Here is a 24,740-nt window from a genome sequence, read left to right on the forward strand (position 1 = left end):
ATTCATGAAGAACGGGTTACACATTTCAGTAATCTGGCGCCCCCTGCACTATACACAGGATACTGCACATAGTACACACTGCACATAGTACACACCCTGCACATAGTACACCCCTGCATATAGTACACCCCCTGCACATAGTACACACTGCACATAGTACACACCCTGCACATAGTACACACACTGCACATAGTACACACTGCACATAGTACACACACTGCACATAGTACACCCCCTGCACATAGTACACCCCCTGCACATAGTACACACACCGCACATAGTACACACCCTGCACATAGTACACAGGACCCTGCACATAGTACACACTGCACATAGTACACACCCCCTGCACATAGTACGCCCCCCTGAACATAGTACACACACTGCACATAGTACACACCCCCTGCACATTCTATACCCCCTGCACATAGTACACCCCCTGCACATAGTACACCCCCTGCACATAGTACACCCCCTGCACATAGTACACACTGCACATAGTACACACTGCACATAGTACACACAGCCTGCAAATAGTACACCCCCTGCACATAGTATACCCCCTGCACATAGTACACACCCTGCACATAGTACACAGGACCCTGCACATAGTACACACTGCACATAGTACACACCCCCTGCACATAGTACACACCCTGCACATAGTACACAGGACCCTGCACATAGTACACACTGCACATAGTACACACCCCCTGCACATAGTACACACCCTGCACATAGTACACAGGACCCTGCACATAGTACACACTGCACATAGTACACACCCCCTGCACATAGTACACCCCCCTGTACATAGTACACCCCCTGCACATAGTACACACCCTGCACATAGTACACAGGACCCTGCACATAGTACACACTGCACATAGTACACACCCCCTGCACATAGTACACCCCCCTGCACATAGCACACCCCCTGCACTTAGTACACACTGTACATAGTACACACCCTGCACATAGTACACAGGACACTGCACATAGTACACACTGCACATAGTACACACTGCACATAGTGCACACACTGCACATAGTACACCCTGCACATAGTACACCCTGCACATAGTACACACCCTGCACATAATACACCCCCTGCACATAGTACACCCCCTGCACATAGTACACCCCCTGCACATAGTACACCACCTGCACATAGTACACCCCCTGCACATAGTACATCCCCTGCACATAGTACACACCCCCTGCACATAGTACACACCCTGCACATAGTACACACCCTGCACATACTACACACCCTGCACATAGTACACCCCCTGCACATAGTACACCCCCTGCACATAGTACACACCCTGCACATAGTACACACACTGCACATAGTACACACCCTGCACATAGTACACCCCCCTGCACATAATACACCCCCTGCATATCGTACACCCCCTGCACATAGTACACCCCCTGCACAAAGTACACCCCCTGCACATAGTAAACCCCCTGCACATAGTACACCCCCTGCACATAGTACACCCCCTGCACATAGTACACACCCTGCACATAGTACACACCCTGCACATAGTACACCCTGCACATAGTACACCCCCTGCACATCTTACACACCCTGCACATAATACACACCCTGCACATCTTACACCCCCTGCACATAGTACACCCCCTACACATAGTACACACCCTGCACATAGTACACACCCTGCACATCTTACACACCCTGCACATAGTACACACCCTGCACATAGTACACACCCTGCACTTAGTACACACTGCACATAGTACACACACTGCACATAGTACACACCCTGCACATAGTACACACACTGCACATAGTACACCCTGCACATAGTACACACTGCACATAGTACACACCGCACATAGTACACACCGCACATAGTACACCCTGCACATAGTACACACACTGCACATAGTACACACCCTGCACATAGTACACACACTGCTGCACATAGTACACCCTGCACATAGTACACACTGCACATAGTACACCCTGCACATAGTACACCCCTGCACATAGTACACCCTGCACATAGTACACCCTGCACATAGTACACCCCTGCACATAGTACACACTGCACATAGTACACCCCCTGCACATAGTACACAGGACACTGCACATAGTACACACCCTGCACATAGTACACCCCCTGCACATAGTACACCCCCTGCACATAGTACACCCCCTACACATAGTACACCCCCTGCACATAGTACACCCCCTGCACATAGTACACCCCCTGCACATAGTACACACACTGCACATAGTACACACACTGCACATCGTACAACCTGCACATAGTACACCCCCTGCACATAGTACACCCCCTGCACATAGTACACCCCCTGCACATAGTACACCCCCTGCACATAGTACACACACTGCACATAGTACAACCTGCACATAATACACCCCCTGCACATAGTACACACTGCACATAGTACACCCTGCACATAGTACACCCCTGCACATAGTACACCCCCTGCACATAGTACACAGGACACTGCACATAGTACACCCCCTGCACATAGTACACCCCCTGCACGTAGTACACACACTGCAATACTTTTGATAATGTGGGTCTCTGTGTCTCTGCGCTGCATTAGTAAATAGTGATAAAGGACCCTGGTATTCCCACAAGGTAAGGAGCCATGGTGAGGACCTCCCGTGTCAGTGTGTAGTAGTTGATGTCCTCTTGCTCTTATCTAGGGTACAATATAATATGAAAGCGACTGACCTGTGAGCGCAGCTTTTGCAGCAGGCAGATAGACTCATGGGAAAGGAAATCCTCCCAATCTATCTGCCCCTTCTTCTCGGGATCCATAGAAGAGAACTGGAGACTCGCTTGTTCCTCAAGGTCATCGCTTAACTGCTTCTCCTGCATCCGCCGGTTCACCAGATGCTTGTAATGGAGGAAGTCGTCCAGGGTGAGGGTGCACTCTACACGGAGAAGGGACCGGACACAGATTAGTGGACACCTCCTAAGACACTGACTACTACATCAATTACATCTCTAAAAAGCAGCACAGTACATCCCCCACCAGGCCACGTCACCAGTCCACGTCACCAGTCCACGTCACCAGTCCATCCCCCACCAGTCCACGTCACCAGTCCATCCCCCACCAGGCCACGTCACCAGTCCACTTCACCAGTACATCCCCCACCAGTACATCCCCCACCAGTCCACGTCAGCAGTACATCCCCCACCAGTCCACGTCAGCAGTACATCCCCCACCAGTACATCCCCCACCAGTCCACGTCACCAGTACATCCTCCACCAGTACATCCCCCACCAGTCCACGTCACCAGTACATCCCCCACCAGTACATCCTCCACCAGTACATCCCCCACCAGTCCACGTCACCAGTACATCCCCCACCAGTACATCCTCCACCAGTACATCCCCCACTAGTCCACATCACCAGTACATCCTCCACCAGTACATCCTCCACCAGTACATCCCCCACCAGTACATCCCCCACCAGTACATCCTCCACTAGTCCACGTCACCAGTACATCCTCCACCAGTCCACATCACCAGTACATCCCCCACCAGTACATCCCCCACCAGTACATCCCCCACCAGTACATCCCCCACTAGTCCACGTCACCAGTACATCCCCCACCAGTCCACGTCACCAGTACATCCCCCACCAGTCCACGTCACCAGTACATCCCCCACCAGTACATCCCCCACCAGTCCACGTCACCAGTACATCCCCCACCAGTCCACGTCACCAGTACATCCCCCACCAGTACATCCCCCACCAGTCCACGTCACCAGTACATCCCCCACCAGTACATCCCCCACCAGTCCACGTCACCAGTACATCCTCCACCAGTACATCCCCCACCAGTACATCCCCCACTAGTCCACGTCACCAGTACATCCCCCACCAGTACATCCTCCACTAGTACATCCCCCACCAGTACATCCCCCACTAGTCCACGTCACCAGTACATCCTCCACCAGTACATCCTCCACCAGTACATCCCCCACCAGTCCACGTCACCAGTACATCCCCCACCAGTACATCCCCCACCAGTACATCCCCCACCAGTACACCACCCCACCAGTACATCCTCCACCAGTACATCCCCCACCAGTACATCCCCCACCAGTACATCCCCCACTAGTCCACGTCACCAGTACATCCTCCACCAGTCCACATCACCAGTACATCCCCCACCAGTACATCCCCCACCAGTGCATCCCCCACCAGTACATCCCCCACCAGTACATCCCCCACTAGTCCACGTCACCAGTACATCCCCCACCAGTCCACGTCACCAGTACATCCTCCACCAGTCCACATCACCAGTACATCCCCCACCAGTACATCCCCCACCAGTACATCCCCCACCAGTACATCCCCCACCAGTACACCACCCCACCGGTAAATCCTCCTCCAGTCTACCACTACCATGGAGGGGTGGTGCACTTATAGCATTGTTCAGATTTGTAACCTCTACAAAGCCATGTTGGTACCATGGAGGGGGGGTGCACTGCTGGAGGGGTGCAATGGTTGGATGATGACTGGTGGGGGATGCACTAGTGATTTGGTGAACAATTGGGAGTTGCACTAGTGTGGGGTGCACAGGTGCAGTGGTGAGTGGTGGGGGGTGCACAGGTGCAGTGGTGAGTGGTGGTGGGTGCACTAGTGTGGGGTGCACAGGTGCAGTGGTGAGTGGTGGGGGGTGCACAGGTGCAGTGGTGAGTGGTGGCGGGTGCACAGGTGCAGTGGTGAGTGGTGGGGGGTGCACAGGTTCAGTGGTGAGTGGTGGGGGGTGCACAGGTGCAGTGGTGAGTGGTGCACAGGTGCAGTGGTGCCTGGTGGGGGGGGGGGTGCACTGCTTTGTGTCGGGTGAATTTAAAGATTTCCTGTAAATAAATGTCAGCATTGCTTATACACAGATCAGACTGAGACACATCGTCCAAATCTTTATATCCTCAAACAAAAATATCTATGTCTTAATATCTAGATTTATTTATTACATATTTTTAAATGCTCCCTAGTTCTGTACTGGGGGGGGATATCTGTAGAGAATTGGGGAGTGAAGGGGGTTGCCCCCTGCCTATATCTATTCTCCCATCCCCCCGCAGTTCTCTGGTCCTGATCCGGTCCCCGCTCCTCTGTGCTCGGAGCAGCAGATGTTGTATCGGATTGATGGGTAATGAAGTGATTGCTCCGTGTAGCGGGCGGCGCTCGTCCTCGCTGCTCCCGTCTAATGAGACAATTATACCCCGAGAAATTGTGTGTAGCAATAAACAAATCGCTGATGTAATTAGGGCTGAGAGCGATAGTGACAGGCGGGGGATCAGCGCCGCACACAGACGCCTCCAAAATAACCGTGGACCCAGCAGCCCGGCACCCGCTGCACCCGCTGCACAATGCTGCAGGAAATCTCCCATAAATGTTCTTCCATCTTTAATATTTTATATCGATATCATTAAAGCAAATGTGGAGAATCATCCGATCTGCTGATTGTACAGTAAGGGTTCCGGAGGCAAAATGTACCGAAAAATTCATTAAAAGGGACGTCCAGGATCAAAACATCAAAGCATCGAGCTGATCGGCTGTTTGGAGACACGAGGCCTGAGGCAAGTGGCTCTACTGCCCCATCACTGCAGCCACATGCTCCCGGGCCCCGTGTCCCACCAGCTGATGGGATCATCACGATCAAGTACTGGCGGCCTAACCTGATACTGGACATCCCCTTTAATTTAGGGATTATAATTTTTATAGTATGTCCTTTACTACAGTAATCAATGTCGAGGTCAGTGGGAGTCCAGCACTCGCTCCCCCCATCGGTTTGGCCTTACAGGGGAGAAATTATTTATTTTATCCATTTTGTGATGTCATGTTCACCGGTCACATGGTTAAATGATGAGGACTGAGCTGCAATACCAGGTGTGGCCACCATACAATGTATATCATCGCCTAGTGGCTGTGCCCGGTACTGCAGCTCACCCCATCTGCTTGATCAGTGAATGTGACATCAAATGTTGGTGAATTGGAGGCTTCAAAGATATTGGGGGTCATCTACTAAGGGCCCGAATCGCGTTTTTCCGGCGGTTTACCAGAATTTTTCCATTTTGCACCGATTTTCCCTGAATTGCCCCAGGGGTTTTGGCGCACGCGATCGGATTGTGACACATCGGCGCCGGCGTGCATGCGACGGAAATCGGGGGGGGGGGGGGGCGTGGCCGTACGTAAACCCGACGGATTCGGAAAAACCACCGCATTTTTTTAAAAAAAGTGTCGCTGGACACGCGCTTACCTGCACCCGGTGGACATCGGAGGAACTGCCTTAGTGAATCGCCGGAAGACCCGAATCCTCCGCAGAGAACGCGCCGCTGGATCGCGAATGGACCGGGTAAGTAAATCTGCCCCAATGTATGGATATTGATCACCTTTCCTCCAACTATGTCCTGGAATTATAGATTTCCAAAAACAGTGACGCACCTGTCTACAGGTATTGTATATCAGTTGGATGGAGCGTAGCTGTAATATCAGACAATCCCCAGAAACAAATCCGATTTTTGTGCCTCGTTTTTCTGGTTCTGAACCCCCGCAAAAGCCATAGAGTGAAAGTAAAAGGAAATCAACGACCAGGATGAAGGATAGTAAACCAAGCACACGGACATACTGGTGTGTGCCCACTCCGGCAGAAGCTTCTCTTCTTGTAGCTTTGTATGCCTTTGTTTTCAAGAAAAAGAGGTTTTAAAAATTATGCAGCTGAGCGTCGCTCCAAGCTCCATTGACATCTATAGAGTTTGGAGCCCCGGAGGCTCATTTGCATAATTTGTGAAACCTTTTTATTGTAAAAACAAGGTCCTAAGAAGCTAAAAGAATAGCAGAACCTGCCAGAGGGGGCACTTACCAGTGTGTCAGTGTGCTGGGTTTACAATTCTTTATCCTGGTGGTAGATTTCCTTTAAGGACCGCTCCATATCATCAGACTGTGGTGGGGGGTCCGACATGAGCCTCCCCTGCCGATCATATGGTTGATATATAGAGACTAGAACAGGAAGCAGATGGCGCCGCTCTGAGTGTAGTGGCCGATCCCAGTCACTGCAGCTTAGATCCTATTCATATCAATGGAAACTGAACTGTAGTAACCTGATGCGACCACTACACGGAGAGCGGCGCTGCCATAATGTGAAATGCTGTCATTTTAATATGTTTAGATCAGAAAACCTTTTTAATTAACAATCCAAAGGAAATGAATGAAAAAAATGTTACAGATCCGGATTCTGTTGTTGGATCCATGAATATATTATGTAACAACAGAGGAAATCTATGAAATCTATGACCCCTGGGAGGGAAATCTTGTGCCCGGGGGTCTTTATTATCCTGTCTGCCGGATAACGAGGGTCTCGGGGGGAGTCATTGTCTGTGCTCGGAGTTATTAGGCCGGAGCTCCTCCTCACCTGGGATCACTTTGCACTGACTGAACGTCTCCATCAGGCTGTACATCTCCTCCTCCGTCAGCAGCAGGTTCAGGTTGTCCTGCGGGGAAACACATCAGACATGAAGACGGCGACTAATGAGATGTCAGCACAAAGGAACATGCGGAGGACATGAGGAGAGGAGAACATGTCACACGTCTGCAGATGCTCCGGATATCGGAGGTGTCACTTACGCTGTGTAATGGAAGGATATCCACCTGTTATTAGTCATGGACACATCAGTCTTACCCCATCCCTTCCCCCGCTGCCCCCCTGGATGATGGCTCAGACATTGATTCCTCATATGAGACTGGGGAGGGCTGGGCGGCTGCCCTGGGCCCGAAGCTTCTAGGTGGCCCATGGCCCAAACCATAGAGTATTGTATTTAGTATACAGATGAGTCCTCCTGTCATGTGACTCCAGGACCTGGTTAAGCTGAGCTCACACACATATGGGCTGGACCGTGATTAAGGCCGGCGGCACACGCGGCGCTTTGAACCCATTTTTGGGCCGTTTTTAAGCAGACCGTTAAAAAACGCATTCGTTTTTGACAGTTTTTTCCAATTATCTTAATCAGGATAATTGGAAAACGGATAAAAACGGTCAAAAAAACGCATGCGCATGCTTAAAAATGCCCCAAAAAGAGGTTCAAAGTGCCACGTGTGCCGCCACCCTAAGGCTTAACAACCTACAAAAACCCTCTGAAATCTCAGATCACAAGACCCCAAACACAATAAAGAGAAACCTACAGAGAAGGAGAACACTACCCGAAAGTGGACGCGGTTTTAATAATTCTACCTACTTTTGGGAAATATTCTCTTTCTTTCCAGGTCCTTTATTAAGGTTTGTGAGGTGAAACGCGTCGGCCACCGTGTTCCTTCCTGTATCTCATGATACAAGAGTTTGTCGCCTTCTGCATCCTCACTGGAGGTTTGTCCAAATTCTTCAAGTTTTGTATTGCCCTGAAATCCTCATACATACGTCCTTGCTCTTTACACACATGTTTACAAGGGCCCTTTCAGGACCTTTGAAGGTCCTACGAAGGTCCTGAAACTGCACATCGAAAGCCAGTGCAGGCATTGACTTGCCTTCCTCTTTTACCACATTCATTTTGGTACCGGAAAATGTCAAACATGGATAGAGATTGGACGCTGAGGGGCCCAGAGGTCAAGGCTGCCTCAATCAGCCTCGGCATGAGACGTCTTGGTTATTACTTTTTTGTCTCAAATAATATAAAAAAGGCTCAACTGCAACAAAAAAGTGTAAAAAATGAAGTACAACAAAAGAGACAACGTGGTGATAAATCCTCCACATTGTTTTAGTCTTATTTCAATGGAGACAGTATGGAGATAGTATGGAGACAGTACGGAGATAGTATGGAGACAGTACGGAGATAGTATGGAGACAGTACGGAGATAGTATGGAGATAGTACGGAGATAGTATGGAGATAGTATGGAGACAGTACGGAGACAGTACGGAGATAGTACAGAGATAGTACGGAGATAGTATGGAGATAGTATGGAGACAGTACGGAGACATAACGGAGACAGTACGGAGATAGTACAGAGATAGTACGGAGATAGTATGGAGATAGTATGGAGATTGTATGGAGACAGTATGGAGACAGTACGGAGATAGTATGGAGATAGTATGGAGATTGTATGGAGACAGTATGGAGACAGTACGGAGATAGTACAAAGATAGTACGGAGATAGTACGGAGATAGTACGGAGATAGTACGGAGATAGTATGGAGAAAGTATGAAGATAGTATGAAGACAGTGTGGAGATTGTATGGAGATAGTATAAAGATAGTAAGGAGATAGTATGGAGACAGTACGGAGATAGCATGGAGATAGTACGGAGACAGTACGAAGACAGTACGGAGACAGTATGGAGACAGTACGGAGATAGTACAGAGATAGTACGGAGAAAGTATGGAGAAAGTATGAAGATAGTATGGAGACAGTGTGGAGACAGTACGGAGATAGTATGGAGATAGTATGGAGATAGTATGGAGATTGTATGGAGACAGTATGGAGATAGTATGAAGATAGTATGGAGATAGTATGGAGACAGGAATGAGATAGTAGGTCTATGGGCTCATGTGGTCTTTGTGTGAGTTATAGATCAAAGCCCTAAATCTCGGGGCAGATCCTATTCCTTTGGGTATTTGCGGATTAAGTTTTTCCCATAGCCAGAAAATATGGAGCAAATACAACAGACGGTACAAAATCGTGTGGCCTTTCATGGGGAGGGAACAAGCCAGTGACATCATTTTGCAGCTTTTGAAGTTTTTTTCGGATAACACATAAACCACGTTTGCGTAGACGAATGACCGATGACATACAGAGAGCGAAAAGGACCAATCACCTTCTAGGTCTAAATGTTCTCTTCCCCTCGAAGCCGCTTCCCGATCTTCACACCCGACCTTGGATTCTTGACATGGTTTATGATATCCCCTCCTGGTTCCCCCCTACAGTCAGGCTGGAGTATAGCGGTCGGGGGGGGGGGGGGAATGAACCATTCAGCCCCTCCATAACCAACCATATCTCACGTCGTTTTTAGGCATCAACAGGGTCCTAGAGCCTTCTGCATATTCTACAGTTCATCTCATCACTTCTCCTTCTTGGTGCAGAATTGAATTTTTTTTTCAGCAGTTCCCATTTGCAGTTGATCTTTCCACTGCCTGCGGTGGGCTACAGTACGGAGCCCCTCCGCCCCATCCAGTGGTTATATATAAGGTTGTTTTGTAGTATGTGGGTTCTCCGTGCAGTGTCTCACCTTCATGACGACATCTGGTGTGGAGACCCTATTTTAAGGGTCAGGTCCTGCATTGTAGAAGGTGACTGCCCCCCTTATGCTGCCCCCTATCTTTTTTGCAGGTGGCGCCGCCTGAGGCAAGAGGCTCAACGTGTCTCATAGCTGGTGCACCTGTGGCTCCATAGTAGTGAGTGTCCACGCTGCTATACGGGCAGGGATAGGACCTGCTGAGTACTTTACGACGTACCGTTTCGATGTCGGTGTGGTGAGATACGTGCGATTTATGCGCTTTGCTCACTTCCCTGTGTATAAGGCCGCAAAGTTTCGGATCTGTTGATCTGAAATCCTTATTTTCTCCTATCCGATAGGCCCCGCTGTCACTCTCCTAACCTGACACACTCATTAGTCTGCACACCGGCGCCCCCCGGGGGTCTGCACTGTAATAAGATACTGAATCAATGCTTTGTAATAAAATCTAGAACAATCTTAATACACTGGGAGTGCCATGTAATTACAGCCATTCATCTCCGCTCGTCCTGTGTTACCTCTATATTACACATGATGGGATAGCGCACACCCAATGTACTTACAGTATTTCATTACCGGAGCCACGGGCGGCCGGGTCACACTCAGCCGAGCCTGGACATTACTTACACACAGACGTCATACGGGTCAGATGTAGCAGAGCCGAAGCCGTGAGATTTGATTACATCATTAATCTCTCACATGTAGCGGAGCGGAGTATGTTGTCCAGGGCCGCATCAGAGCTGAATGTATCGGGTGCAGTTACAGGGGAAATTGTTCTATTCGGCAGAGAGACGCGCAGATTATTTGTGACATTTATGGAGTTATTTAAGAAATATAGAGGGTTAGATTATCCAGAAGCACAAATACTGCAGTCTCCAAGAGGTAGATTACAAATTCTGTACATGAGAGCCAACACATTTACAGACCAAATACTCTGGTGATGCTAGGAGCCCCTGCACCGCACTGTAATGATGATCCTGTACTCCTATAGGGATGCAGGGACTCCTTGTATCATACATCACTGCGCTGCTAGGAGCCCCTGCACCGCACTGTAATGATGACCTGTAGTGCTATAGGGATGAGGGACTCCTTGTATCATACATAACTGCGCTGCTAGGAGCCCCCGCACCGCACTGTAATGATGACCTGCAGTGCTATAGGGATGAGGGACTCCTTGTATCATACATCACTGCGCTGCTAGGAGCCCCTGCACCGCACTGTAATGATGACCTGTAGTGCTATAGGGATGAGGGACTCCTTGTATCATACATAACTGCGCTGCTAGGAGCCCCTGCACTGCACTGTAATGATGACCTGTAGTGCTATAGGGATGAGGGACTCCTTGTATCATACATCACTGCGCTGCTAGGAGCCCCTGCACCGCACTGTAATGATGACCTGTAGTGCTATAGGGATGAGGGACTCCTTGTATCATACATCACTGCGCTGCTAGGAGCCCCTGCACCGCACTGTAATGATGACCTGTAGTGCTATAGGGATGAGGGACTCCTTGTATCATACATAACTGCGCTGCTAAGGGTCCCCGGTCCTTTGAGGAAGAAAAGCCCCGCACTGTAATGATGATACTGTAGTCCTGTGGGTATGCAGGGACTCCTTTTATCATACATAACTGCACACCCAGGGGGCCCTGCTCCCCTGATGGAGAACTGTACCGTACTGTAATGATGTTTTTGGTTCTGCACTGGGAATCAGGGACTACTAGTATTATACATAACATGTTTTTGGTCAGGCACTGTAGTCTGGTGTGGATGGGGACTCCCAGCATCACAATGGAAGGAGTCTGGTCCCAGAGTAGTGTTCACACTATGGATCACCATACCCTATCCTATGTGTGTCATGGTCCTCCTGATAGATACCGGCCCTAGAGAACATCTCGTGAGAGTCTTAGTCCAGATGCCCCTTTAAAGAGCCCCTATAAAGATAAGGCTGTGTAGATTTACCCCAGATTAGAGGAATGCCCCTTTGACCCTCCGGCCCTACCCTCTGCCCCCTCACACCCTTCCCCCTTATTCCCCCGTCCTGGTAAAGTAGCCGAGTCTCATGACCTCTGAGCTGAGATCCTACAGAGGTTCTCACATCAACTAAGGGTAAAAAAGATATAAAATACATTGATTACATTGATATTCCAGGATTGTAGCTCCTCTTAGAACACTGCAGGCACGTACTCACACTGCTGTGCTCTGTGCTCCCTGGAATGAGCTGCTCCTAGTGATGAGCAGACCCAAACCAGCAGGAGTTTAGTGTGTGGGCTCATCTCCTGGCTGGTACTAATCATGAGTGTTACTTAACCACCAGCCGCCTCCGGTCCGGTATGAAATGTCCTTTCTAGAATTCCCTCTTTTATGTGAAATCTCATCCGTTAACCCAATAAAAATCTCTTCCAAAGTCAGACAAATACGACTCTTCTCACCTCATTTTTACAGGAGATGAGTCAAGTTTAGTGGTTGGAGAGGAAGTGCCACTTCAGAAGTCTCTATCTTCTGTTCTGTAGCACCTAGAAACATGCTGCTGGTGTCATATTAAAGATAAGAATCTCATCTAGAGATACAGGCAGCTACAAAGTTGGAAATGAATATAAAGTTCTTGCTTATTTTTAACTGCCTCCATGTCCAGTTCTGTAGCTCACAGAACAGTAAGATTTTTAAGAGATTCTTATCTTTAATATGATACCAGCAGCGTGTTTCTATACGCCTGCAATATACATATAATGTACATTTAATATACTGTACATGTCAGGATACTAAATACCAGCTGTTATACTGTACATGTCAGGATACTATTATACGCCTGCTGTTATACTGTACATGTCAGGATACTATATACCAGCTGTTATACTGTACATGTCAGGATACTATACGCCTGCTGTTATACTGTACATGTCAGGATACTATATACCAGCTGTTATACTGTACATGTCAGGATACTATATACCAGCTGTTATACTGTACATGTCAGGATACTATGTACCAGCTGTTTCACTGTACTTGTCAGGATACTATATACCAGCTGTTATACTGTACATGTCAGGATACTACACGCCTGCTGTTATACTGTACATGTCAGGATACTATACGCCTGCTGTTATACTGTACATGTCAGGATACTATATACCAGCTGTTATACTGTACATGTCAGGATACTACACGCCTGCTGTTATACTGTACATGTCAGGATACTATATACCAGCTGTTATACTGTACATATCAGCATACTACATGCCTGCTGTTATACTGTACATGTCAGGATACTATATACCAGCTGTTTCACTGTACTTGTCAGGATACTATATACCAGCTGTTATACTGTACATGTCAGGATACTACACGCCTGCTGTTATACTGTACATGTCAGGATACTATACGCCTGCTGTTATACTGTACATGTCAGGATACTATATACCAGCTGTTATACTGTACATGTCAGGATACTACACGCCTGCTGTTATACTGTACATGTCAGGATACTATACGCCTGCTGTTATACTGTACATGTCAGGATACTATATACCAGCTGTTATACTGTACATGTCAGGATACTACACGCCTGCTGTTATACTGTACATGTCAGGATACTATATACCAGCTGTTATACTGTACATATCAGCATACTACATGCCTGCTGTTATACTGTACATGTCAGGATACTATATACCAGCTGTTATACTGCACATGTCAGGATACTATACGCCTGCTGTTACACTGCACATGTCAGGATACTATATACCAGCTGTTTCACTGTACTTGTCAGGATACTATATACCAGCTGTTATACTGTACATGTCAGGATACTATATACCAGCTGTTATACTGTACATGTCAGAATACTATACGCCTGCTGTTATACTGTACATGTCAGGATACTATATACCAGCTGTTATACTGTACATGTCAGGATACTATATACCAGCTGTTATACTGTACATGTCAGGATACTATACGCCTGCTGTTACACTGCACATGTCAGGATACTATATACCAGCTGTTATACTGTACATGTCAGGATACTATATACCAGCTGTTATACTGTACATGTCAGGATACTATATACCAGCTGTTTCACTGTACTTGTCAGGATACTATATACCAGCTGTTATACTGTACATGTCAGGATACTACACGCCTGCTGTTATACTGTACATGTCAGGATACTATACGCCTGCTGTTATACTGTACATGTCAGGATACTATATACCAGCTGTTATACTGTACATGTCAGGATACTATATACCAGCTGTTATACTGTACATGTCAGGATACTATAAGCCTGCTGTACGCCGGGGAGAGCTCAGAGTAGCCGGCTCCTTATGTCTTATTGACCACACAGTGTTAATTATCCATAGCCCCGGCCGCTGTGTCCGTCCAGTATGTCGCTGATCGCTGCACACGGTGTCTGACACATCTCCACGGGCGTCATAGGAGATTAGAGCAGACGCAGGATCGCGCCGCAGGAGAGGAATAATTATACACAAGGAGCAGCAGCCGAAAACTGCAAGGAAAGCAAAGGGCGAAATCATCCGCTTCCCGAGACTGCGCCAAACGATGACCGTGACGGAGAAAGACGGCGAAATCCCATCCCAACAGGAATGAAATTTACAGTAAATAAAGCCCGTGACTTGCCGCTTTCTATCCCACATTCTGGTGTCATCACTGAATCCAAAACCCCCTCCAAACCCCGTCCGGAATAGGGGGTTAACCCTGTAAACACCACAGACAAGGGACCCAATCGTTATGAATAGAGATAAGCAGACCCCATGTTCCCGGTTGGGGTTCGGGACACTCCTGGCCAATCACAGCTGCTTGTTTTTGGCTACTTATTAGTTGCATCAATTTGCCGGATTGGCTGTGCGTTCCCCATTCCCGCAACGTGTCCAGGTCACGCCTGACCCCGACCGATCCTTTCTATGACCCCACATGAGAATCTCTGAGCTGATGAGAGATTGGAAATCTAGGTACAGCATTTTGCCAATTTTGGTTTGGTGCTACACAATCTCCTTCCCTTTGGGAAATCTTGATCCGATATGACGGTTTTGGAGATGGCGGCCATGTTCCAGGCATCCTTATAGATAGACCCCTCACCCATTACTTGCTGGGGCATCAGACACGTCATTTGCCCTTCTGGTTGCCCCGGGGCTCCTCCGGGTATTATGTTAAATTGGATACGATTCGGACACATGATAGAAGTTGATACAATGTATCTGATGCGGCAGTGATACTTCTGGGCAGGATTTGGCTCCGGCTGATGTGAGGGATATAGAGCGCAGTGAGATTAGGGACGTCCCGCCGCGTTTCGATGTCCTAAGCCCCCGAGCCATCACCACTGCAGCTGCTAAAGCAACAAACCCCAAACACATGTAACTTACTTATGCTGCAAATCCCTGGTAAGCCAATGGAAGGATCCGGGTGGGGGGAGGGGGTGCGCATCTCCCCTCCGTCTATGACAGAACCACCCGCCTCCGGATCCTACGGAGAGTCTGATTGAGCGTAGGACGCACAGATTAACTTTGGACCGGTGCCTGGCAGCGCGACTATCCGCCAACTTACAGCATTGATTATTCCATCGCTTGTCAACTACAGAGATCTACAATCCAGACACAATAATGGCCCATTAATAATGAATCGGGTCCATTGTTCTGGAGAGCATCCAGGGCTATTAACATTTCCCATTACTTACATTGGAGTCTGCGGGGGGGGAGGGGGGGGGGCTGCAAGGCCATTACAGTCTGTGGATTGTCAAATAGAAGATTCATACAACGTACAGGACTTTCCACGGGACATGAGACCCCAACCGAAAGCTCAAAGTGACGGCTCGGCACAATGGGATTTTTAGGGTTAAATCAACCAGGTTTGATTCTCTCCAAACAAAAGCAAAGAGTATAACAACAGTGACCCGACTGCTGAGGCTCCGACCCATCACATAAACGCGCGTCCCCTGTATCCTGGATTTACAACGAGAGTGTCAGAGGTTGTGAGCACCTACCTGCAGCGCTCTCGGAGACAGTGGGGGTCATTTACTAAGGGCCCGATTTGCGTTTTCACGACGTGTTACCCGAATATTTCCGATTTGCGCCGATTTTCCCTGAATTGCCCCGGGATTTTGGCGCACGCGATCAGATTTTGGCGCATCGGCGCTGGCATGCACACGATGGAAATCGGAGGCAGTGTAACAACACTGTACAATCTGCACAGCTCCTCTATAACATGCTGCCTGCAGATAGGACACTATGTACAATCTGCACAGCTCCTCTATAACATGCTGCCTGCAGATAGGACACTATGTACAATCTGCACAGCTCCTCTATAACATGCTGCCTGCAGATAGGACACTATGTACAATCTGCACAGCTCCTCTATAACATGCTGCCTGCAGATAGGACACTATGTACAATCTGCACAGCTCCTCTATAACATGCTGCCTGCAGATAGGACACTATGTACAATCTGCACAGCTCCTCTATAACATGCTGCCTGCAGATAGGACACTATGTACAATCTGTACAGCTCCTCTATAACATGCTGCCTGCAGATAGGACACTATGTACAATCTGCACAGCTCCTCTATAACATGCTGCCTGCAGATAGGACACTATGTACAATCTGCTCAGCTCCTCTATAACATGCTGCCTGCAGATAGGACACTATGTACAATCTGCTCAGCTCCTCTATAACATGCTGCCTGCAGATAGGACACTATGTACTATCTGCTCAGCTCCTCCTGCTCTATAACATGGTGCCTGCAGATAGGACACTATGTACATTCTGCTCAGCTCCTCTATAACATGCTGCCTGCAGATAGGACACTATGTACAATCTGCTCAGCTCCTCCTGCTCTATAACATGCTGCCTGCAGATAGGACACTATGTACAATCTGCTCAGCTCCTCCTGCTCTATAACATGCTGCCTGCAGATAGGACACTATGTACAATCTGCTCAGCTCCTCCTGCTCTATAACATGCTGCCTGCAGATAGGACACTATGTACAATCTGCTCAGCTCCTCCTGCTCTATAACATGCTGCCTGCAGATAGGACACTATGTACTATCTGCTCAGCTCTTCCTGCTCTATAACATGCTGCCTGCAGATAGGACACTATGTACAATCTGCTCAGCTCCTCCTGCTCTATAACATGCTGCCTGCAGATAGGACACTATGTACTATCTGCTCAGCTCCTCCTGCTCTATAACATGCTGCCTGCAGATAGGACACTATGTACAATCTGCTCTGCTCCTCCTGCTCTATAACATGCTGCCTGCAGATAGGACACTATGAACAATCTGCTCAGCTCCTCCTGCTCTATAACATGCTGCCTGCAGATAGGACACTATGTACAATCTGCTCTGCTCCTCCTGCTCTATAACATGCTTCCTGCAGATAGGACACTATGTACAATCTGCTCAGCTCCTCCTGCTCTATAACATGCTGCCTGCAGATAGGACACTATGAACAATCTGCTCAGCTCCTCCTGCTCTATAACATGCTGCCTGCAGATAGGACACTATGTACAATCTGCTCTGCTCCTCCTGCTCTATAACATGCTGCCTGCAGATAGGACACTATGTACAATCTGCTCAGCTCCTCCTGCTCTATAACATGCTGCCTGCAGATAGGACACTATGTACAATCTACTCAGCTCCTCCTGCTCTATAACATGCTGGCTGCAGATAGGACACTATGAGGCAATTTAACATACTCCGCTATGGCGTAAAAGCACTGATAAATCTCCTCCTATGTGCACTCTGCTCCGCTGCTCCTGCTGTATAACATGCTGCCTGCTGCTTACATTACATTTTCATGGTGACTGGTTCCCTTAAGGGTCTCCAAAATCCAATATCCAAATTAGGGAAAACCAAAACACTGTTCAGCATCCGTAACAAACGATCAAAGCTAAATGTATTTTACGGATGGCGCATTTCAGTTATTTGGCATCTTCATCAAGATCTACAACGTCCCCCCCAGAAGCTTTTCTTAGATGAATGTGGGGCACATACAGTAGAAGAGGAAGAATGGACACAAGATGGACCATCTGCATCCTGGCGGTTCTGGAGCCTCGGCTCTGATGAAGTTATTATCAACCAACCGAAAAAGACGAGTTTACTGATAAAACAATTTCCTCCGGCTGCCCACGACTACCCTGGTACATGGCGGGTGTCAGGTGGCCGCTGGAGAAGGAGCATCACGGATCATCACCTTCCACACGGACACAGATGAGCCGCCCGGCTACGGCATGAGATCGGCCAGGAACCATCAAGTCTACAGGGTGAACCCTTCCAGATGGTGCCATGAAAACACTGCCCCCTTCTGGCACATTCTCATCCATTACCCTCCATCCACGACCCTCAGACACGCTCTCTGCTCCTTCTCCGACTCTACACAGAATCCACCGGCTACCAGCAGATTGGTCCCCACTCTCCGTCCTGTGTGAGCGGTCGAGGTGTCTCGGACGGGCTCATTTCTCGTGATTTGTTCTTATTATGTGATTGTTACAGCTCCGGAGAGCTCGGAGAACAACATTGGGAATGTTTTGCAATATTAAGGATCATCATCATCATCATCATCATCATCACTACTTTACTTTATCATCTACTTTAGAATAATTTGCTGTTAGTTCTTTTTTGTAAAGTGCAATCAATGTAAAATGCAGAATAAGAGAATAAGAAGGGGAGGGGGGGATCCTGGGATGACAGCGGCAGATCTCCTAATCGCCTACATTACGCCTTCTCTTCCCTATATACACTGCACCGGCGCCTTGGATTGGCAGCCGTCATCTCAACAGACACATTATAGGTTTCTACACATCTAACGCATGCAACGCACTGAGCTGAGAGCACAGCAGTGTGAGGACATGCCCCCAGCAGTGCACCTGGAGAAGACGCAGTCCCAGGTCCAAAATCCATTCTCACAATCCTGCTTCTCCCCTGTCATCCCCGACACCCCTTGCATCAATATCACTGATTTAGGATTTGAGAGAGGGAAGGGGGGGCCAGACCAAAACTGATTGGGTCTCATTTACTAAGGGCTTGTGGAGCGCATTTTCGCCGGGTTTCCCAACGATTTCCGTTTTGTGCCGCATTTCACAGGGGATTGTGGCACATCGGAGCCGGCTTGCACGCGACACTAATCAGGGGGCGGGCCGTCGCACAACCCGATGGATTCGGACTACGCACGGGATTTAATATTTTGAATTGTGTCGCAAGATACGCACTTACAAGCACCGGGAAGAAGAAGGTGAAATCCGGCGGACCACGGCGCGGCAGCGACGGATGCAGGAAATCGGGTGCATTATCTTCGTGAATCGCGCCAGACTTCATTTTCGTCGGACCGTCCGAAACGGGGATCGCGACAAGGCCAGGTATGTAAATTTGCCCCACTGAATTCAAATTCTGTGCATGTGTATCCGGCTCAATACTGCGCATGCGCAGGATTTTGGTGCATCCATTTTTAGTGACTTCTCTTGCTTAGGCTGCCACTTTTCCTCCTACTGCTGTGAAATCACAAAATCACCTTTGGGGCATCATCAGCCTAATTTACATAAAGGATAGTCCCCCATGAATGTGAGGGAATCTGTGTGGTGGCACTAGTGGCTGGGGTGCACTGGGTGGGCTCTGTCCTGCTCCACCACCTGACACCTCCTGGATGTCTCCCTTCTTATTCCTCCCCATCTTATTTCATGTATTATAATGTGACAGTCGCCGGTGTCACCAGGGTCACACATCCGCCTCCAGCTGGGAAGCTGTAATGAATGTTTTCGCTGAGCTCTCGGCTCCTGCACTCGGTGACCTGCAGACATTACCCTCCGTTGGCACAGATGAGCGGCTCTTCCCCGGGACCGTTCCCACATGACTCTCGCTCTCGCTCTGTTCTCTCGTATCTTGTCAGATACTTTGGGTGAATATAAAAATAGGCAGAGAACATGCGGCGTCTTATTATAAGACTTGAAAGGAGAGATCTGGATCCCGGCATCGCATGTAGGTGATCAATGGGCGGCTTTGTAGTTTATCCTCTTTCATTTGTGATGGGAATTTTTGATTCTTTTATGTATTACACTTTATGTCATTTTTTTCCCTGTGATTATTTGGACTGAAAAACACCCGAAATCCATCACAATAATGGGATCAGTTTTGACTTTACAGAACATTTTACAGTTGATATAATGTAAAAGCTGCTCTGTCCATAACTCTGTTCTCACATCTCCCAGCGATCCCTGCTGGTTCAGTGTCCTTAGAGAATATGTGAATGGATACAAGTCCTACTATTATGCACAGGTGTTTCATTAGGTATGGCCAACTATTCGTCAGGGTACAAAGGCGAGTAATGGGTCCTATTGTTGTGCACAGGTGTGGGGCAGGGGCGATGTCAGCTGAGCAAAGCTTTGGGCAGTAGTGGACCCGTTCCAGGTATATGGTGGGGATCAAGGGGCAGACCTGAGCTCCAATGTTCATGTCCATACCGAGCATAGTGGGTACAGCCAGAAGTTTGGGTTCAGTGTTCGGCCAGTAACACCCGAGATCAGTGTTGGCACAGATGTGTGGTGTTAAATGCTGCCAACAAAGACACTTACGTTAGGATTGTCCCTCCCCATTGGCGGCATGCTCAGGAACATGGCGGCATGCACGTGCCAGCACCGATTGCAGGTGTTGTCTGTGGGGGTGAGTGTTTGGGTTCGACACCCAGACCCGAACCCAGACCAAAGTTTGGATTTGGATGAGCTCAACCGAACCCAAATTTGGACAGGTCTGCTCAATCTTTTTGGGTACCTTTGGTGGAGTCCTATGACCAGCAGGAATTGTGAATAAAGCTCTGACCCACACAGTAATATGTGAGGATCATGTCCATTCTGGACTAGAATTTCACTATATAATGGAGATTGACTTACACAATAGTAACAGCTCCAGCCGGTCTCTGTGTGAGCCGTCTCCGTCACCTCCTGGGCGTTGTCATTTCGCAGGTATCCCATACGGTGCAGGCAGCCATCATGGAAAACACGAGAGCAGATCCGGCACGGGTAGAGGCTCTCGGCTGTCCAGACCTCGCAGATCTCACACATCTCATCGTTGGTGATCTACAATGAGGAAGGACAAGATAACACGGATTCAAAAATATGGATCCATACAGTGATCGGTGGACATGGTATGAATGGTGGAAGGCCCGATCATGATAGCCCAATCCTACAGACAACGGCTCCACCGCTTCTCACCTTCATACTTCTCTATAAGAAGGGACCAATGGTCGGACATGTTAGACAAACAGAAACATTTTAACTGTTTTCTACGATAGAAGAATCACTCAACTTTTCTTAGCCTTAGCCGCAGGACCCCTGTCAGTGACCTCAGTGACATCAAGAACTACCAAATGTCAGAGACTGGCACCAAAGTCATCTATGGAAACAGAGACTGGTAGACGGGACCAGAGCTGAGGTGCTGGAACTGTGGGAGGCGGAATAGGAACTAGTAATCCCTTAGAACAGTCTCTGTTTAATTTAATCTCTCACAGAAAATCCAGTTAAGGAATATCTCTCACTGGACTCAGTGGGGCACATTTACTTACCCGTCCCGTCGCTATCCCCGCTGTCCGTTGATCAACAAGGATTCGGGTCTGCCGTGATTCCCATTGCTCGTGTGGCCGATATCCTGCATGTGTCACTTCCCCGCTCAGGTCCGCCGGAGTTCACCTTCTTCTTCCCGGTGCATGTGACTGCTGATCTTGCGACACAATTTCGAATCAGTCGGGTTGTCAGACGTCCACGCCCCCCCCGATTTGTGTTGCATGCAAGCTGGCAGCGATGCGCACAATCCGATCGTGTGCGCCAAAAACCCCGGGCAATTCAGTGCAAAACGGCAAAAAGTCTGGACCCTTAGTAAATGTGCCCCAGTATCTAACGTCTTGTTATGCAGAATTACTGGCCTCCGAATGCTGAACGGGTTGTTCAGAAACCTAAAGAAACCTCTCACTTGCCTTCAGAGAGCCCAGTTCTGCTTCTGTTGCCTCTACCAAACCTCCGAGTAGTAGGAGGGACTGCTCAGCACATGGCTGCGTATCTCCCCGTCCCATCATCATCCATGTCTAGGCACATGATTGCTTTAGGATGGCTTGGGGGGTGGCACAGAAAGCCGAGTGTCGGACGCCATCTGAAGAACATTCCTTTCCCAATAATTTTTCCCTTCATACCCGCTAATATCATCTTTATCTCCTGGCAGTGGTGACATTGTGGGTCCCACTTTGTTTTTTGCTCTGGGTTCTTCTCCCCCACTTACAACCCTTTACTCCGATAGGACCTTTGGTGCAGGGGTTAAAGGTCTTCTACATAAATAAAGTCAACCTTCTCTTGCTGCCAGTTCTGTAGAGTTGAGTTGAAGTATTGAGCTTTTGAAATACTGATACAAATTGTTCTGGTATTGATCCGGTCAGTCTCCGGCAGCTAAGTGCTGGCCCATGGATAATGTATTTGGAGAGACGGCGTGCTGCGGTGTTCTTCTACTGATTTCTTGGCTCTAAGTTATCACCCAAACCAAGAATTATAAAAACTGAATTACTTTCCAGGGCGAGATGCATTTCAAGAACCTCTCAAGTGCCGAACATGAAAGGGAATAAAACAAGCTCCTGCGCAATGATCCGAGACCTCCGGGGCGCACTTGTATTACGCAGTGTTTTCTCCAGCTCATTCTGGGTAAAGCAGTACGGGTACCATAGTAGCCACCACATGGAGTGCCACCCTGGGTATACATTGTGCTTGTTGTGTCGGTGACCCAGTGTAAATGTATGAATCTGTGGGTAGATGGTGGGGCATTAGTAGTTTATGTTGTGCTGTGTTTTTGATGTTTTTGTACATTACATTGAAAGGTCCGGTCAAGGTCACCAAGTACCATGTCATGGACCATGCAAAGCGTTCACTTGGCAGTAGCTAACCTCAACGACCAGGAATGGTAATGGACAACGCACCTGAGATGGCTCCAAAACAGCAAGAACCGGTTATGGCTAATATAGGGAGATCCAGGGTTGGTTTATGGGGAGGGCTACCGGGGCACACGCTCCCCAGGGCCCCCACCACTTTGCTCCTAAAGGGGCAGCCACCAACCAATGGTGAAGTATAGTTGGGCTATTAGGGAGTCCCACGGCTCTTTTGAATCAGCTGTTGAAATAGCAGCCGGTTCAGAGAATTGGCCGGTAGCCGGAGGCAGACCCAGATCCCCCGAATACTTGTTCCCACTGCAGAGCAAGGGGCAAATGTGATCCCTGCTCTGCCATAGGCCGAGGTGCAGGGAGCGCAGTGACATCACACGCTACGATGCCTGTGCCAGACATCAGACTGATAGAAGAGGAGGAGGGAGCGACACCCACCGGGGAGCGGGAGAAGGTATGTAAAGTTTTATTATTTTGTTATTTTACTGGGGGGTGGATATGGAGTCATTACTGGGGTCTGGATATGGAGTCATTACTGGGGGCTGGATATGGAGTCATTACTGGGGGCTGGATATGGAGTCATTACTGGGGGCTGGATATGGATACATTACTTGGGGCTGGATATGGAGTCATTACAGGGGGGGGGGGGTGGATATGGAGTCATTACTGGGGGGTGGATATGGAGTCATTACTGGGGTCTGGATATGGAGTCATTACTGGGGGCTGGATATGGAGTCATTACTGGGGGCTGGATATGGAGTCATAACTGGGGGCCGGATATGGAGTCATTACTGGGGCCTGGATATGGAGTCATTACTGATGGGTGGATATGGAGTCATTACTGGGGGCTGAATATGGAGTCATTACTGGGGGCTGAATATGGAGTCATTACTGGGGGCTGGATATGGAGTCATTACTTGGGGCTGGATATGGAGTCATTACTGGGGGCTGGATATGGAGTCATTACTGGGGGTGGATATGGAGTCATTACTGGGGGGTGGATATGGAGTCATTACTGGGGGCCGGATATGGAGTCATTACTGGGGCCTGGATATGGAGTCATTACTGGGGGCTGGATATGGAGTCATTACTGGGGGCTGGATATGGAGTCATTACAGGGGGCTGGATATGGAGTCATTACTGGGGGCTGGATATGGAGTCATTACTGGGGGCCGGATATGGAGTCATTACTGGTGGCTGGATATGGAGTCATTACTGGTGGCTGGATATGGAGTCATTACTGGGGGCTGGATATGGAGTCATTACAGGGGGCTGGATATGGAGTCATTACTGGGGGCCGGATATGGAGTCATTACTGGGGCCTGGATATGGAGTCATTACTGGGGGCTGGATATGGATTCATTACTGGAGGCTGGATATGGAGTCATTACTGGAGGCTGGATATGGAGTCATTACTGGAGGCTGGATATGGAGTCATTACTGGGGGCTGGATATGGAGTCATTACTGGGGGCTGGATATGGAGTCATTACTGGGGGCTGGATATGGAGTCATTACTGGGGGGCTGGATATGGAGTCATTACTGGGGGCCGGATATGGAGTCATTACTGGTGGCTGGAT

General features: G+C 48.7%; 1 protein-coding gene across 1 annotated transcript in view; it reads right to left on the reverse strand.

Moving 5' to 3' along the window:
* The window catches only part of PHF24 (PHD finger protein 24), a 130,338-nt gene that overhangs the window by 12,788 nt on the left and 92,810 nt on the right, over positions 1–24,740 (reverse strand). The window contains exons 3-5 of the mRNA XM_072132742.1: positions 21,138–21,323; positions 7,439–7,517; positions 2,742–2,944 (exon numbers count right to left, since the gene is read on the reverse strand). Coding sequence (XP_071988843.1) covers positions 2,742–2,944; positions 7,439–7,517; positions 21,138–21,323 — 468 coding nt within the window. The remainder of the gene's footprint in view (positions 1–2,741; positions 2,945–7,438; positions 7,518–21,137; positions 21,324–24,740) is intronic.

Source organism: Engystomops pustulosus, chromosome 1 (genome assembly GCF_040894005.1).
Source record: "Engystomops pustulosus chromosome 1, aEngPut4.maternal, whole genome shotgun sequence".
Lineage (NCBI taxonomy): Eukaryota > Metazoa > Chordata > Amphibia > Anura > Leptodactylidae > Engystomops > Engystomops pustulosus.